General features: G+C 43.0%; 1 protein-coding gene and 1 pseudogene across 7 annotated transcripts in view; both read right to left on the bottom strand.

Annotated features, from left to right (window-relative positions):
* XPO6 (exportin 6) overlaps positions 1–17,150 on the bottom strand; it is a 104,934-nt gene that overhangs the window by 39,828 nt on the left and 47,956 nt on the right. For all 7 annotated transcript variants that reach the window (XM_086692602.1, XM_086692601.1, XM_086692605.1 and 4 more), the window contains exons 7-9: positions 11,051–11,504; positions 7,604–7,730; positions 1,764–1,873 (exon numbers count right to left, since the gene is read on the bottom strand). In XM_086692602.1, coding sequence (XP_086548728.1) covers positions 1,764–1,873; positions 7,604–7,730; positions 11,051–11,504 — 691 coding nt within the window. The remainder of the gene's footprint in view (positions 1–1,763; positions 1,874–7,603; positions 7,731–11,050; positions 11,505–17,150) is intronic.
* LOC112857434 (U2 spliceosomal RNA) lies at positions 16,803–16,927 on the bottom strand (annotated as a pseudogene).

The following is a 17,150-nucleotide window of genomic DNA, read 5'->3' as shown; positions in this document are numbered from 1 at the left end:
AAATGTGATCAGCACATAACTTGACCAGAAGTAACACTGCTCCCATGAAGCAGAAAAGGAATTTAAATTGTATACCACTGCTCCTTCTGTCGGTAGGTTGGTGTGCACAAGTGTATCTTTAACACTAATAATCTGCCAGATTAATACTAAAATCTATTTAATACTACACTCTGCAGATTTTCTCAATGGAACCATATTCTCCACACCTAAAACACTTTTGTACTGTGCTTTAAAAAGCATTTTCATATTAATCATTTCCTCAGTTTATTCTTCCAACAAGCGTGAGATGTCAAGTCTCCCACTAAACATAGCAAAATCAAGCACAGTCCCGGAACTACAGGACCCAACTGTTCAGCATACAAAATAGAGAATACGGCAAAAATACCTTTCCTTTGAAGAATCTCATTCAAAAACACAATAACTAACTTTTAGTTGGCAAAATCACCAAAAACAGGATCTACGGTTGTGTAAGAGTTTCGGATACACGAATATACACCCACAAAGCACATCTGACCTGACAACAAAGCAACTTGCAAGCTATTTTGCAATCACACAAATATGTTTGGGAACAAAAGTACAGATTTTTAACTTGAAATGCAAATATTCAGTTTAAGATTATAAAAACTCATTAAAACTTCAGCAATACAAGGGTGGGTTTCCAGAGGGTCCGATCTCTTCCCAGGCCAGGATTCTCCTCGCCGCCCCCCACGGGGCACATTGCTAGGAAGGGGTGTTCACTCACCACCAACCACTGATGCCATCTACTGAGCGAGCATTCGTAATGTGCCAAGCGTTCTAGATTCATTAGCTCAATATTTCACTTCTTAACTAAATAACTATGGTGGACAGGAACTACACTTTCTGCCTGCAAGCAAGAAAAATGACCTTGAGGAACATAAGGGGAAAAACATTTCCCCATTTTCTGTTTTTTAAAAAATACAATAGAGTGGCGCCTGGGTGGATCAATCGGTTAAGCATCCGACTTCAGCTCAGGTCACGATCTCGCAGTTCATGGGTCCAAGCCCTGCATCTGGCTCTGTGCTGACAGCTCGGAGCCTGGAGCCAGCTTCGGATTCTGTGTCTCCCTCTCTCTGCCCCTCCCCTACTCGCGCTCTCTCTCTAAAATAAATAAACATTTTTTTAAATTAAATAAATAAATAAAATAGAAATAAATACAATAGAAAGTACAAAAGTAATTATCGCTGGACTGTGGGATTATGGATATCTTTTCTTTATATTTTTCTATCTTTTCCTAGTTTTTGAAATACTTATTTTTCACAGCAGGTATTTACTATATTTAGGGAATTTTCACACACATACAAAAGGAGCTAGCATATAATGAACCCCAAGTTACCATCAATAAAGGTCAACATCAATTATCAACACACGGCCAACCCTCCTTTCCCTCTATCCCAGTGGATTATTTTAAGGCAAATCCCAGACGTCCTATCATTTCATCCATCCAATAAATACTTCAGTTTTTAATCTCTAAAATAAGGGCCACTTAAAAACAAACCCTTGAGACAGTTATCACAGCTAAAGAACTATACAAATTACGTTTTTAATCAGAAAATAAAATGTTTTAAGAAAATGAAATATTTAAAGGGGGAAAAAAATATATGAAAATACTCAATGACATTACTACCTACCCAGCTTGTGTGACCCAGTTTCACTGAAGAGGTCTGACGGCCTGGCTGTCCCTTTAAACCACAAGAAAAACGCAAAAATGTCTATTTCTATTTATCAGTATTTCTGAGGTTTACCTGTTGAGAACTGCTTCCTTGTCTCCCAGACGGCTTTTAATTTTACTTGTCAGATAGTCCAGAAAGAGCGTCCAGATATCCAAACAAGAGAAGTAACCTTCATGAGTAGGCTATGATGCAAAAGAAATCCAGACAATGAAATTACTTAATGCAGCTCCTCCTGAGAAACATCCCCACCAGTGTTTATTTCCATCAGAATGGTACAACCCTAAGCCTAGATTCCCTCCACTTCCTGTAACCACAACTGCAATCTTTCAAATGGTTTTCATGACTGGGCCCTGGTGAACCTAACAAGACAAAGGTGCCATGGAACATATCATTATTAGGGAGATTCTATGCAGGACAAACTTAATTACAAAATAAGCCAAGCAGACACCAATCTTTAAATCTGAGATTGATGGGGAGGACTCTTACAGATCATCCCATTCAAATCTGTTTTAGAGAAAAAGAAACTGAGATCCAGGGACATGATTTATTCAAACCAGGTCCCTTTACCACCCCCTCCCACCCCAGTAAATGCTCCTTCTACATATCATTAGGAAACCAGAAGTAAGTTTCGATGGTTCTGAAGGTGACAAGTTTACATATTTGAAAGTTAGAAAAGTAACATCTGCAGTCTTCCTACATAACAGACTGAAAATTAGCTTAAGTCTGACTCTCAGGCATGATCTCATCTGCAGAAGGAGGGGTGTCCAATGGGCTAAGAGCAACCTTTAACCAGGTGTTGACAAAGACAAAGTGAGGAGAGAAGAACAAGTCTCTGTAGGGTCCAGTGCCTGACTCATTGCGCTCTGATTCCTCACGAGCCTTGAGATTCTATTTCATGTAAACTCCAGGCACTCCATTCTCCAACGTCTAGTCCTTCTCACGCATATTCAATTTCAACTTGTGCCCCCCCCCCCAATCCCTTCTATATCCACTGAATTTCTTGCTACCTATAAGAGCTCTTTGGTTTTGTGATTGCTTCATTGAAGCAATGTTGGGCGGCAGGACCAGATAGGGAAAGAAGTAAGACCATCATCTTCTTGGATCAGTTTCCTTGCATCTCGGATCCACAAGGAAATCCAGAGGCTTATAAGGGTATGTGTGGGATTTGCCCATTGGGTGGTAGCAGGAGATGGGAGTTCTGTACGCAGTCTGAGACAGAAAGCTAACTTTTTCCGGGGCAGACTGGGGCAGAGTCCAACCTCACAACTCACAGGGTTGCCTTGGAACTGACAATCAGGACCTGACAGGGCCATCCTCTGAAAAGAAAATGACCATTTCCTGTCTCCACTTCATCCTTTGCAAAATCCAGGATGTCCATGACATGAAGTGAACCAGAAGAATAAGCACAGAAAACAATAAGCCACGTGGAAATAATATAAGTAGCCTGTAGACAGGCACTCAATTTGCACAGCCAGGAGATGGGAGTCTTCCCTGGCTTCAGCTTGCTGAGCTCCCTGTGAGTCAATCACTCAGTTGGCCTTCCTAGGTTTAAAAACACCCATGTTCTCCTCCACAGAACATAGCTGATCAGGAAGTACTTTTGGGGGGCGCCTGGGTGGCTCAGTCGGTTAAGCGTCAGACTTCAGCTCAGGTCATGATCTCAGTCTGTGAGTTTGAGCCCCGCATCGGGCTCTGTACTGACAGCTCAGAGCCTGGAGCCTGCTTCAGATTCTGTGTTTCCCTCTCTCTCTCTGCCCCTCCCCTGCTTGTGCTGTCTTTCTCTCAAAAATAAATAAAAACATATTAAAAAAAAAAAAAGAAAAGAAAAGAAACCAAGGCTCCAAAGCAAAGTCACCTGCACAAGATGAAAAGATAAGGAACAGAAAGAGAACCAGAATGTGGAACTTCAGACCCCTGGCGTAGAGCCCCGTTCCCCGGTGCCACACCCCCCCAGGCACTGTTTCAGGAAAAGGGGGCGGGATAAAAATGCAAGGCCCAGAAGGAACTGCTAAGGATGCAGTAAGAGGACCAGGAAGACAGAAATCAGATGCTCAGAGGGGACACCACAGCGAGGGGAGCAACGCTGGAGGCAAACACCTGCTGAGCACTAGTGGCCAGAGGAGCTGTGGTGGGACACTTCGGTGAGAGAAAAAATGTAGGACAAGAAACGAGAGAGAGGAGATGCTTATAGAAAGATACTAACACCACCTTTGTCTTATTACTATTCCTTCAACACATGATGACCAGTACTAAAATTTCTTATGAAATTTTTTTTAAGTAATCTCTATACTCAACACGGGGCTCGAACTCACGACCCTGAGACCAAGAGTCAGATGCTCCGCCAACTGAGCCAGCCAGGCACCCCTCTGAATTTTAGAAACAAAAGGCAAAAATACTGAGTACACTCATAACCCTCTAGACAAGAGGAAAGAACGTTTTCCAGCTTTGCAGATAATTAAACCATGATAAAGTATGATCACACTGTTAATGACCAGATGAGAACTTAAAACCGTCTCTCGAGGGCACTTCATTTCTTATTCTTAAGTCTTACCCCGAAGAACTCCCCTACTACCGCCAGCTCCTGACCCTGGAGTGCACCCTGCCCATTTACGATAGGCAGCCCAGCCTACAGTAAACTGCACAGAACACCTTCTAGCTTCCTGCCCCTCTGCCCAATGCTCAAATCTGCTTCTTCCTGGACCTCAAAGGACACTGACTCCCATAGTCCAAGAGCCCACACCCAGAAAGGAAGGGCCTCCAGATGAATGGATAAAGAAGATGTGGTGTGTATACACACACACACACACACACACACACACACACACACACACACACACACAAAATGGAGTATTACTCAGCAATCAAGAAGAATGAAATCTTGCCATTTGCAACTACACGGATGGAACTAGAAGGTATTATTACGCTAAGCAAAATTAGAGAAAGACAAACATCATGTGACTTCACTCATATGAGGAATTTAAGACACAAAACAGATGAACATAAGGGAAGGGCAGCAAAAATAATATAAAAACAGGGAGGGGGACAAAACATAAGAGACTCTTAAATACAGAGAACAAACAGGGTTGCTGGAGGGGTTGCGGGAGCGGGGATGGGCTAAATGGGGAAGGGGCATAAGGAAGACACCTGTTGGGATGAGCACTGGGCGTTATACATAGGGGATGAATCACTGGAATCTACTCCTGAAATCATTGTTGCGCTGTATGCTAACTCGCTTGGATGTAAATTAAAAAATAAACAAATAAATAATTTAAAAAAATTTTTTTAATGTTTTGAAAGAGAAAAAAAAAGAACGGAAGGAAGGAAGGTCCTCATACAAGAGACCAAGAGAGTACAAGGAAGCTCAGCTGACAGTAACCTCAGGTAAAGGACAAAGAAAGAAGCTTGTTGTCTGCTTCATGACCATATTCATTTCTTTTCCCAGTATATATACATGTAATATATAAACATACAAAACCACCACTTTGATTTCAATGGAAAACCAACACCTAAAATTCTAGGCAAAGGACCACAGAAGATGAACAGGGGCAAGACTGTGAAGATGCCCACCACGGTCGATCTCCTTAAGTGAAGAAACTGAAATCGAAGGCAATTAAAAAGACTGCTCCAAGGATGCAGACCTCATAGAAACAACCAGAGCTCCAACACAGAACTGTTTGTTGGGTTCAGATCCAAAAAAGTAGGCATAAGACATGCATACTTTAAAATTTGTACTTAGCTTTCTTCTATGTCATATATAAAGGGCAGATATAAAACTTCACAGGCAGAGCCAACTGCAAAACATTTTCATTCCACTTTCCCCAAAACCCCTTCTTTGTGACCTCAGCACTGGCTCCCCATCTCTTTCATTTCTGCTACACTTATTCTAACGTATCTATTGAATCCTTTCTTCCCGGTCCCCTCCGGGAGGTCTCTGGATCCATCTCAAAACGCTCCTACCCGGAATGCTTCTCTCCCACCCCCTCGCCCTCCCACATCTCATCACCTCTCCCATCCCTTCTTAGGTCTGGTGAACTGAGAGTGCTGTCCTTCCTGCCCTGCACTCATTGGCCCCTCTACCAGACATCCTGATACTTCCTCAACCCTAGTCCTCCTCCACCCCCACCCTCCCTGCTGCACCCAGGAGGGGTTCACCCTCACCCACTGGGGGCGCTTACTTTTATGTGCCAAGTACCCCCCTGAGAAAGGCTAGCTCACACACCAAACCCTCGCTCCAAATCCCCAACCACACACACAACACCCCTCCCAGCCTAGGCCCTTGTCTCTCTTCTACCCTCGTGAAGCTACATCATCGGTGGTTTAAACTTCCACGACACGTAAAATCCACAACTTATAAAATCACATGCCTTCCCTGACCCGGGAACGTCATACCCAGGTTACGCCAACAGAAAGAGCTACACGGGTGCACCCAAAAGCATGTATGAGAACGCCCACTGCAAGAGAATTCATGATCACCAAAAACCGAGCAGCTCATCTGCAGTGGGACAGATTTTCAGATAATGACTTACTATAAAGCAATGAAAACAAACTACTGCCACACACACAACACAGGTGAATCTCACAAACATGATGTGGAATGAAAAAGCCAGACAAAACAAATATATACTGGAGACATCCACTGAGAGAAGTTCCACAACAGGCAAAAGGAATCTGGGACGTTAAGGTCAAGATCGGGGTGACGCACGGGAAGTGAAGGGGAAGGCACCCAAGGCGGAGCTGGCAGTAACGTTCTACTTCTTGACGAAGGTGGTGGTTACATGGCTGTGTTCATTTTGGGAAAATTCATCAAGCTGTCCACGCAGGATCTATGCGCTTCTCCAAATGGGTGTGATACTTCAATAGAAAACTTATTTTAAAGACACTCACAGAAGGGTGAGCGCTGAGTAATGTACAGAACTGTTGAATCACTCACTATATTGTACACTTGAAACTCATATAACACCGCATTAATTATACTGGAATTAAAAAATAAATTACACACACACAAATGCACAAGGGAGAAGACACGACAGAAATGTCTAAAACCAGGCTGATGATGACTGCACGAGTCTATAAATCTAGTGAACACCATGGAGCTGTACAATCACGATGGGTGAATTTCATGAGATATATAATTCTACCTCAATAAGCCGTTTAAAATATGTATATAAAGAGAAGACATTGGGCCACAAAATGTAAACAAGGCACAAGGACTTTGCTTGTGAGGGTTTATACGCCCAGCTCCTGATACACAAGGAGCTCAAAAAGTATTTGTTGAATGGGAGCAAAAAATCCGATCCGCCAAAACTTAACTCCTCAGAACTTCAGTATTAATTTTTTTTAAATATTTCTTTTTTTTAACGTTTATTTATTTAAGAGAGACAGAGAGACAGAGAGTGAGTGGGGGAGGGGCAGAGAGAGACAGGCAGACAAGAGAATCCCAAAGGGCTCAAACCCACAAACCACGAGGATCATGACCTGAATTGAAAAACCAAGAGTCGGACGCTTAACCCACCGAACACCCAGGCGCCCCGAGCTTCATTATTTATCATCTCCCTGTAGGAAGTTTTAGTGCCAGTTACAGAAGGAAAGGCCCTAATTTCAGACTATTTCTATCTTTTGCTTCTCCAACAAAACAGTGGTTAAGAACACAGACTCTAGGAGTTCAAACGCCTGGCCCCACCACTTAATTAACTGTATGACCCTGAGCCGGTTACCCTGCGCCTCAGTTTCTTTATCTGGGAAGTGGAGATGATGATAATAACACCCACCTCAAAGGGTCATTAGGAAGGACAAACGTGTTAATCTTCACAAAGCCAACACTATATAAACGTTCGGGAAATAAACTCTTTACCCTGGAAACAACAAAGCGCGCTTTTTCAGGAGGAAAAGGATGAGCGGTGCTGGTGCTTTACCTGATGAAATGTGTACTTGAACAAAAGCGTCAAAAACTCCACCACAGGGAACTGGGAGTAGGACTCGATTCTTCTCAGGTGGACACTCACGAAGAGCCGCAGGAAGTCAGTAAACTTCTCGACATAGCTAAGTAAGACAAGAAGACGAGAAGAGACGATCAGAAACCCAGCCACCTCCTTAGAAGAGAACTCAAATTCAATCCAAATTTCTTTCAGTACAGAACTACACAGATTTAAAACAGCTTTTCAGTTAAAAAGATAAAGGCCTGCAACAATTACCTACAGGTCAGGCAACCCTTCATTCCATTACCACCTGAAACATAGCAGAAAAGCAACTTTAATCCTCAGGCACTCTCTACTAAGACATCTTATAAACTAGGGCTCTCGCGGTTTCTAAGTCCTTCACGTTACAACCGATTCAAGGGAAAGAAAATGATACTAAAAAGTCAAGGGGAAGAGCATGTGCGTCATGTCAATGTGGCAAGTCTGGAAGGCCGGTTACCTTTGCTAGGAGCCCAAAATATTAACGTGAATGTGCTAAGAACAAAACAAGGCTATACCAAAGGCATGGCATCTGGATAACGTATATGCAGACTTGGAACCTAATGCTCGTCCCCCCCCCCCCCCCCCGCCCTCCCCCCCCCGCCCTCCGGCTCCCAGCACTCAATAAACGTAAGCACATCCCGATCTACTCAGAAAGTGACTGCAAATATAAGGGAGGGGAAGAAGCTGCCCGAGCTGGACAGGCCTCGGGGACAATTCAGTCTGGCGCTTCACTGTACAGACGAGGCCCAGGGAGAGCCAGTGACCCGCCCAAGGTCACTGGGCCAGCTCGTGGCAAAATGGGACTACCGACTACCATCCACTCCCAGGCCAGTGCTCTTTCCTTTCACAGCACAGTGGCTCCCCAACTCATGTGTATGTACAATATCATTTCCCAGAGGAGTGTGGGTCCCAGCTGCAAGGATAAGAGACTGTTGTTACTAGACACACAGCACATCATCACTCTCACATGTCACAAACTGTCATTTTAAGCCCCTAAATACCAAAAGGTGATTCGAAAATGAGATGGACGTACCTCCAGAGATCACATTGCGGACACCGATAAAGACTTACTTATGGGCCTTAGTCAAAAATTAAATAATGGCTAAAACCAATTCTGAAAGTCCTAACTGCAAAAAGTTTTGTTTTTTGTTTTTTAAAGCAAGGATCTATGCAATAATAATGGGGGAGAAAAAGACAACTACGCAGAAGAGCAAAATTGCCCCATAAATAAAATGTCCCACATTGTGCCTGGGACCCAGCACCCTGAGGGCGGCCAACCTGCCTGCCTGACCTCCAAACGGCTAGCTAACACACATGTAAACTTTTTTGCAGTTTAAAACAAAAACAAAAACATTAATCTGCTTGATCAGGAGAATGGCCGTCTCTGTGGATCATGGGACCAAAAACTTGAAACACAGTTAAGGCGTTTGAATCAACTGTTTTTAGAGAGAGTCAGGCGTGAAGAGACTTCTCTCGATGCCTTTGACCACAGATACTCAACAGCAGGGGCTCCTTATTCCTCCTTCTGCTTCTAACGTGACAGTCAGAGCCGTCACCCAGTTTACTGCTCTCTAGGAAGATGCACTCAATTCCCTGCCACCCATGAAATAAAGAGAAGCTTGGGTAAATGTCACGCAATCTCGATTTTATTTCACTCTCCAACCCAAGTTTTTGGGCACACAAACAAGGGCCTTTCGGCAGCTAAACCTATAGATTTTATTTCACCTCATTTTCTTTCCCTTGCCCACCTTCTGGTACAGGTGCTAATGAGCAGTTGAAAGATAGAAACAGGCAGGAAAGGAGAAGAGAAGCAAAGGCCCTGGGGTAAGTAGCCCCTAAACAACCGAGAATGGACTTAGCTGTTTAGAATTAGTGGTCAGGGGCCCAAGAGCCAGGAAGCAAGCACACAGTATTGTTCATGTCACCTTTCTGCTTCCAGGCACCTCTCAGCTTTCACAGGGCAATAGGAAGCATAGGATTAAAATATAAAACCAAAAGCACAGAAGTTACACGTAACAAAATCAGTACATAGGTAGCCCACGACGACATCTCTATGCCATCAGAACGTCAGCCATCGCGAACGTTATGCCTCACGTAAAACTCAAAACAACTGATACCTGATGGTCGGTACGAGCAGCTAGACTTTTTTTTAACATATAAAGTGCAGCCTTTCTTAACCAAAGCTAGAAAGGATATGAAATTGTCTGTTTGCATGCCGATGCCTCTGAATTCATACAGAAAGCTATTATAAAATGAAAAATAAAACCAACATATCACCATAAGAGATTATGAGCTCTTTTGTGATTATACAAAGAAAATTTCGCACAAAGCTTGTTTACGATGGACCAAACCAAAACAATCTTAGGCATCTATGTTTTTAACTTTAGAAAACCTTAACAAAGTTGCTAAATTAAAAAGCACTAAAATGGTCTGTAAGCACTTGACTTTACATTCTGCTACTTACTCTAAGGAAAAGGAAAATGCCTTAACTCTACGCAGCTTAATAGCAAAAAGCAAGCCAAGGAAAGTGGATTAACATATTAACAACATTTGCTGCCCAGCGCTCTAGAAGAATTTTCTAACTCAATACAATGTATCTGCCTGGAAGTTTCTGAACAGTCAACATGATGCTTTTATATGTAAGTTTCTAATTTGCTCTCTTGCTTTTACACAGCAGTAGCCAGCGTCACATCGATGAAAGCTCTAAGACAGATAAATGACATCATCTGGAGGGAGATACATGAGACCACGCCTCAGGGTACCGTGACAGCGTCATCTGTGTGAGTACTTCAGAAGGAAAAGCGAGGTAATTTTCAGCTCCATTCAAGGGGAGGGTCACAAAGAAACACGGTGTGTGCCACGCTAAGACGTGCCCATATTCCCATCTCTTGCTTTTGATGGAAATGTGCCGTGTGTGTAAAACTCACAGTAACAACGACATGCCTACACGCTGCACGATGTGCACTGGGGGAAAGTCACGGAGTCAAAACTGACAAGCAACGTCAAGTGAAAAGGGGGGATTAGAACTCCTGTACCTCCGCGGCCTCCTCCCACGTTCCTGGCTACGCACGAGCAGCAGACTCGGCTCCTGCGCCACTCAGACCTGCAGGCGAATCGTGAGGACGAAGGGAGGGGGTGGAAGGGAGGACAGGAGACAGACGGGGGAAAAGACAACAAACCTGCACAATTCACAGTCACTTTCCAAACGTGGCTCGCTCCCCTCTACCACCCTAGCCCTTCCAGCTAAGCTCAGACTTACTGGTACACACCTACCTGTCCGTTCCTCATCAGGAGCCCCAAATTCTGAAACCAAAGAGGATTACAGACACCATGCGGCACAACACGGTAAACGGTCAAGGCCCCTTCTTAGGGCGCGGCCGGTTCCACACCCGTGTTCATTACCTCTCATCAAGTTCTTCTAGCCTGCTCTTCACCGTGTGGGCATTGTTATCCTTGGTGATTTTCTGCAGGAGGTAGAAAGTCTGCTGGAACATACGCAGTAAATACTCTTCGAATTCCATAGGCACACAGTTCTTGGACATGAGTTCATTGATGCAGGACATGGCCAGGACCCCAAGACGGCCACGCTCCTGACCCAACACACAGTTCTGGCTGCTGCCGTTAACTGACGCCATCTTTCTGGCCCGGATGTCACAGCCAAAGCGCGCAAAGTGGAAGATGGTGGTTAGGAGGGACGGGGTGATGCTGGCAGACAGAGGAATCCAACTGAAGAGATGGGCCAGGCACTCCAAGGCCAGGGAACACATATACTCACTCTCCGCATCAAGGATGGGGATTGGCTGGTTCAACAGTTTGGCTGAACTAGGACTCTGCAGCAGGTTACTCAGTAAGTCACCTGGAAATACACAAAGGTTTTAACAACCACCCTACCAAGTCTCTTACAAACCAATTTAAGTACAACAAAGAGAAAACAAAAGCCACCTTTCACCAAGCTACACATTAAAGATACCTGTAGAAACGTAAAATAATGCCACTCAGGAAACTTTCGTTTGCTTCGGAGAATGCATCTTTCGTTAAAATACACTCTTTGTTCGTATGTAGAGTTCATCACAGTTCTTTTTAAATGAATTAATGTAAATTTCCTCAGTGTTCTGTCAACAGATACAACCCACAAAGCTCTTTGAGGACCATGGCGACTTTTAGGAGTAAAGCCATCCTGGGTGGCAGGGTGGGCAAAACGGGTGAAGGGGGTCAAGAAATACGAACTTCCAGTTAGAAGATACAGAAGTCCTGGGGATACAATGTACGGTGGTGACTACGGTTAGTTAACGAGACCGTACTGTACATTTGAAAGTTGCTAGGGGAGTGCATTTTAAAAGTTCCCATCATAAGAAAGACAATTTTTAATCGTGTGGGGTAATGGATATTAACTCCACTTTCCGTTGCCATCAGTTTGCAATACATACACCATGACGTTGTACCCCTGGAGCTACAGTGTTATAGGTCAATTATATTTCAATTAAATAAGGGGGTCCAGAGACTAAAACACTGAGAACTACTGCGCTGCTCGAGGTTAGTCTGTGGACCTGTATCATCAGCACATCTGGCAGCTTGTCAGAAATATAAATTCTCAGGCCCCGCCCACACGTGCTGCTGGGGATCCTGGAGGCGTGTGGTCGAGACACGGGTTTTTACATACTTTCCAAGAAGTGATCCTTGCACATGCTTAATTTTTTTATTTTTATTTTTTTAAGTTTTTATTTTAATCACCTGGCACTCATCACAAGCGTGCTCCTTAATCCCCGTCACCTATTTCACCCAACCCCCACCTCCCCTCTGGTTACCATCGGTTTGTTCTCTACAGTTAAGAGTCTCTTTCTTAGTTTGTCTCTTTTTCTCCTTTTCTCATTTGCTTTACTTCTTAAATTCCATATATGACTGAAATCATATGGTATTTGTCCTCCTCGGACTTATTTCACACAGCATAATACCTCTAGCTCCATCCATACAGGTCATTGCAAATGGCAAGATGTCATTCTTCTTTGTGTGTGTGTGTGTTTTTAATGGCTGAACAATATTCTATTGAATAGACATACCACATCTTCTTTATCCATTCATCAACTGATGGGACACTTGGGCTGCTTCCATATCTTGGCTATTACAAATAATGCAGCTATAAACATAGGAGTGCATGTATCCCTCTGAATTGGTGTTTTTGTAATTCATCGGGTAAATACTCAGTAGTGCTGCTGGGTCCTGGAGTGGTTCTTTTTTTAACTTTCTGAGGAACCTCCAACAGGCTTCATTTTTGAGAAGCATGAGACTAACGGAAAGCACGCAAGACGAAATGGGGATTGCAAAAACAAGGTATCATGATTTTAGAGAAGACGGACATTCAAAGCTATAACAAGAAAACTTTCCTGAAAAAAAGACGTGCATATGCAAAATAAAGGGGCTTATTCTGCCTCAAGAAGAAATGATAAAGACTAAGAATCTTAGGAATAAGGAAGGAACATAGGCAGAAAAAGCACAAGCACAGAAGATAAAACACCACACTCAGACTTCTCCACAGTCACGCAAGAAACCAGACAGCAGTGGTAGAGTACCCACAAGTTCTGAGGCAGAAAATGACTTAACCCAAAGCTCTCCTTTGAGTACAAAGGAAGGGGACATTTTCTCAAACACAAAAACTCAGGTAACATACTGCCCACGGCCTCTTAAGGAGGATCCTGTTCGTGAAACCATGCAAATAAAGCAATAAACAAAAACGCAGAATTAAGGAATGGAGCAGCTGTGGCAAGGGGACTACAGCAAGCTTGAATTAAATATAGAATCAAGACTAAACATATGTAGGAATCACAGAGGGTGTGCTGCCTAACTCCCTCTTCTTTCACAAGCACGTTGTCTCAAAACATATGGGCTAGGATTAAAACATGTAGTAAGAAAATGGTTTTCATAATCTTTTTTTTTCTTCTTAATCCTAGAGGTGTCTTTTACAAACTAATATTCCTGTGGCAAAACCACCCCAAGGTCAGGAATTCCCTTAGGGTTAATACTTCCCATTCAACTCAGGTAAAACTACAAAAACTACAATTTGTTGCTATGAAAAATAAAAACTACGGCACCTGGATGGCTCAGTCAGGAGAGTATGTGACTCTTGACCTTGGGGTCATGAATTCAAGCCCCGCGTTGGGTAGAGATATTACTTAAAATTAAATTTTTAAAAAAATTAAAATGTATGATTATGATGCCACTTTGTCTTTTTATTTAGCTTAACCTCTCTGTATCTATATAGAGAGAGGCATCTGGAATGACGTTATTTCTGGATGGTGGAATAGTGGCTAAATCTTTACACTGTATTTTGTGCTTTACAGAAACAATTCTCAAACATTTTGATCCCAGAACTTTTTTACGCTCTTTAAGAATTATTGAGGGGGCGCCTGGGTGGTTCAGTCGGTTAAGCATCCGACTTCGGCTCAGGTCATGACCTCACAGTCCGTGAGTTCGAGCCCCGCGTCGGGCTCTGTACTGTCAGTTCAGAGCCTGGAGCCTGCTACGGATTCTGTGTCTCCTTCTCTCTCTGCCCCTCCCCCCCACTCACACTCTTTCTCTATCAAAAAATGAATAAACGTTAAAAAAAACATTAAAAAAATAAAAAAGAATTATTGAGGATGCAGGGGTGCCTGCGTGGCTCAGTCAGCTAGCTGAGCATCCAACTTTGGCTCAGGTCATGACCTTGTAGTTCGGGAGTTCAAGCCCCGCATCAGGGTCTCTGCTCTCCACACAGAGCCCGCTTTGGATCCTCTGTCTCTCCCCCTCCCCCGGCCCCCACTCTCTCAAAAATAAATAGGGGCGCCTGGGTGGCTCAGTTGGTTAAGCGTCCAACTTTATAGCTCAGGTCATGATCTTGCAGTCTGTGAGTTCGAGCCCCTCATCAGGCTCTGCGCTAACAGCTCAGAGCCTGGAGCCTGCTTCAGATTCTCTATCTCCCTCTCTCTCTGCCCCTCCCCTGCTCACTCTCTCTCTCTCTCTCTCAAAGAAGATAAACATTAAATTCTTTTTTAAATTTTTTTAAATAAATAAATAAATAAATAAATACACATTAAAAGAAAAAATTATTGAGGATGCCAAAGAACTTTTATGCGGGTTATTTCTATTGATATTCATCACACAGAATTTAAAACTGACGTTTTCAAATACTGTATTTTAAATATTCATTTAATAATATTAAACCCATTACATGTTAGCATAAAATATTTTTAAGTGATAAAGTGTACTTTGCCATCAAAAAATAAGTGAGAAGAGTAGCACCGTTTGTACATTTTTGGAAATCTCTCTAATGTCTGTCTGGCTTAAAAAAAGATCGCTAGACTCTCTCATCTGCTTCAATCTGTTGCAATATGCTATTTTCACTAAAGTATATGAAAAAAACAGCTTCACAGAGATACACAATTGAAAAAGAAAGCAGCTCTTCGGCGGCCTTTCTGGGTAACTGCAGCTATCCTCCAGTATTAAACTTTCACTTTAAATTTCTTCAAGGTTAACTGCAATGTGGGATCTGATTGAGTTCTATCCAGTATACTCATGAGAGCATGCGTAAAAATGACAAACAACATGGGATGCCCGGGTGGCTCAGGCGCTGGAGCGTGTGACTTCAGCTCAGGTCTGGATCTCACAGTTCGTGAGTTCGAGCCCCGCGTCGAGCTCTCTGTTGTCAGTGCAGGGCCTCTGATTCCCTCTCTTTCTGCACCTCCTCCACTTGCACTCTCTCTCTCAAAAATAAACACTTAAAAAAAATGTCACAGTATTTTTATGAACATATATTTGATCTTTGGGACGCCTGAAAGGGCTTGGGGGACTTCCAGGGACTCCCAGACCTACTGAAAACTGCTACCTTAATACTAATGTTGAATGAATACGAACGGATTAATCTTTCTCGGCCTCATCTCCTCTGCCAGTAACATGAGGATTTTGTGATTTATTAATAAGGGGTTTAATTTCTACTGTTAAAAGTAGATTAACAAGTGGGGCACCTTGCTGGCTCAGTCGGTGGAGCATGCAACTCTTTTGATCTCAGGGTCGTGAGCTCAATCAAGCCCCACCTTGGGCAGGGAGCCTATTCAAAAACAGGCAGATTAAAAATCTGTCCCCTGGCATTTTATCTGGTAGGGTGTTCAGTGGTCTCTGCTCTGAAAGAGCTGCATTTAGTACTAGGTAAGACTCATCATGATCTCAGCTGCTCACACTGATCATCAGAGGACCTGGTTTCAAAGAAGAACGCAAGAAGGATGTTCAAGTACAATCTGGGCATATTTCAGTTTGTTGCTGGATTAATAAGGTTGATTTCTGGAATTGTTGTGGTGGCTGTCCACCTGAGTCATATGTTCAACTTTCTCTCTTTCAAAGATAGTAACTGTTTCTGGTGTCGCTCTTCTCGTCATTCATGGACTGGGGCCATTTATGAAAGATGTTGGTGTTAGAGGAAACCACCACCACCCAACTAGAAGGATTAACGGGGCAAATAATTAACCAGGATCAAATGGACACTGAACCAACAGATACCATCTATGTTCTATTAGACCTGGACATCTTTGGGCCCTTGGACCTTTTAAATCTCTTGAGCATTTTTCATTAGAAATAAATCCTGGCTTTAAAAACGAAAGCAAAACAAAAAAGTTGTCTCTCTACGCTTTAGCTCAGAAGAATTTTTCCAGACGAGGATTGCCAAAGGGGGAAAAAGCAAAACAACAGCAACAATTATGTAAGAACAGCCACCATTTAATGTGTTATTATTTGCTTAGTGCTGCATTAAGCACTTTACATACATATTCTCATTTCATGCCCACAGCTCTAAGGTAGATATTATTATCTGCATTTACAAAACTGTTAGAATAAGACCCAGATAGATTAAGTGTTTGCCCGTGTTCCTCAGCTCCTAAGAAGTACAGCTGAAACGGAAACCCAGGTCTGGCCCCTAAGCCTATGCTCCTTCCCAGAAAGCAGACCCACTGGAAGGATCAGGCAGCCAGGCAAAGCGATAAGAAAGCTAATATTCAAATACAGGAAAATATGTATGCTCTAAAGTCCTAATTAAAAGAGCGTGCGCACCAGGGCCACAACTGTAGAAAGACATAAACCCAAAGGCAAATGCTGAATGGGATGATGCAAAATTCTTTAAGTGTGTAAGATGACCTATGATTTTTGCCCCTCAAAATAAGAATCTTTTAAGGTTGTTCTCAATGAAAATGATTTTATTCAACTTTAAACTGATACAAACAGATACTACACTTGATCTTAGCCAAAAGGCTGAGAAGTGATGATTTTATTCGACTTTAAATATTTCAAAGTATTTTAGTAGACTACAAAGAGCTTTTCAAAAACTGTATTTTTTTAAATTTTTGTTGCTGTTGTTGTTGTTGACAGAGCAAGCAGGGGAGAGGCAGAGAGGGAGACAGAGGACATGTACTGTCAGCACAGAGCCCAATGAGGGGCTCAAACCCACAAACCACAAGATCGTGACCTGAGCCACCCAGCAGCCCCT

This window comes from Puma concolor, chromosome E3, assembly GCF_028749965.1.
Source record: "Puma concolor isolate L17-30 chromosome E3, mPumCon1.1.hap2, whole genome shotgun sequence".
In the NCBI taxonomy this organism is placed as follows: Eukaryota; Metazoa; Chordata; class Mammalia; order Carnivora; family Felidae; genus Puma; species Puma concolor.
The sequence above is the reverse complement of the archived record's forward strand: the minus strand, read 5'-3'. Positions and strand labels throughout refer to the sequence as shown.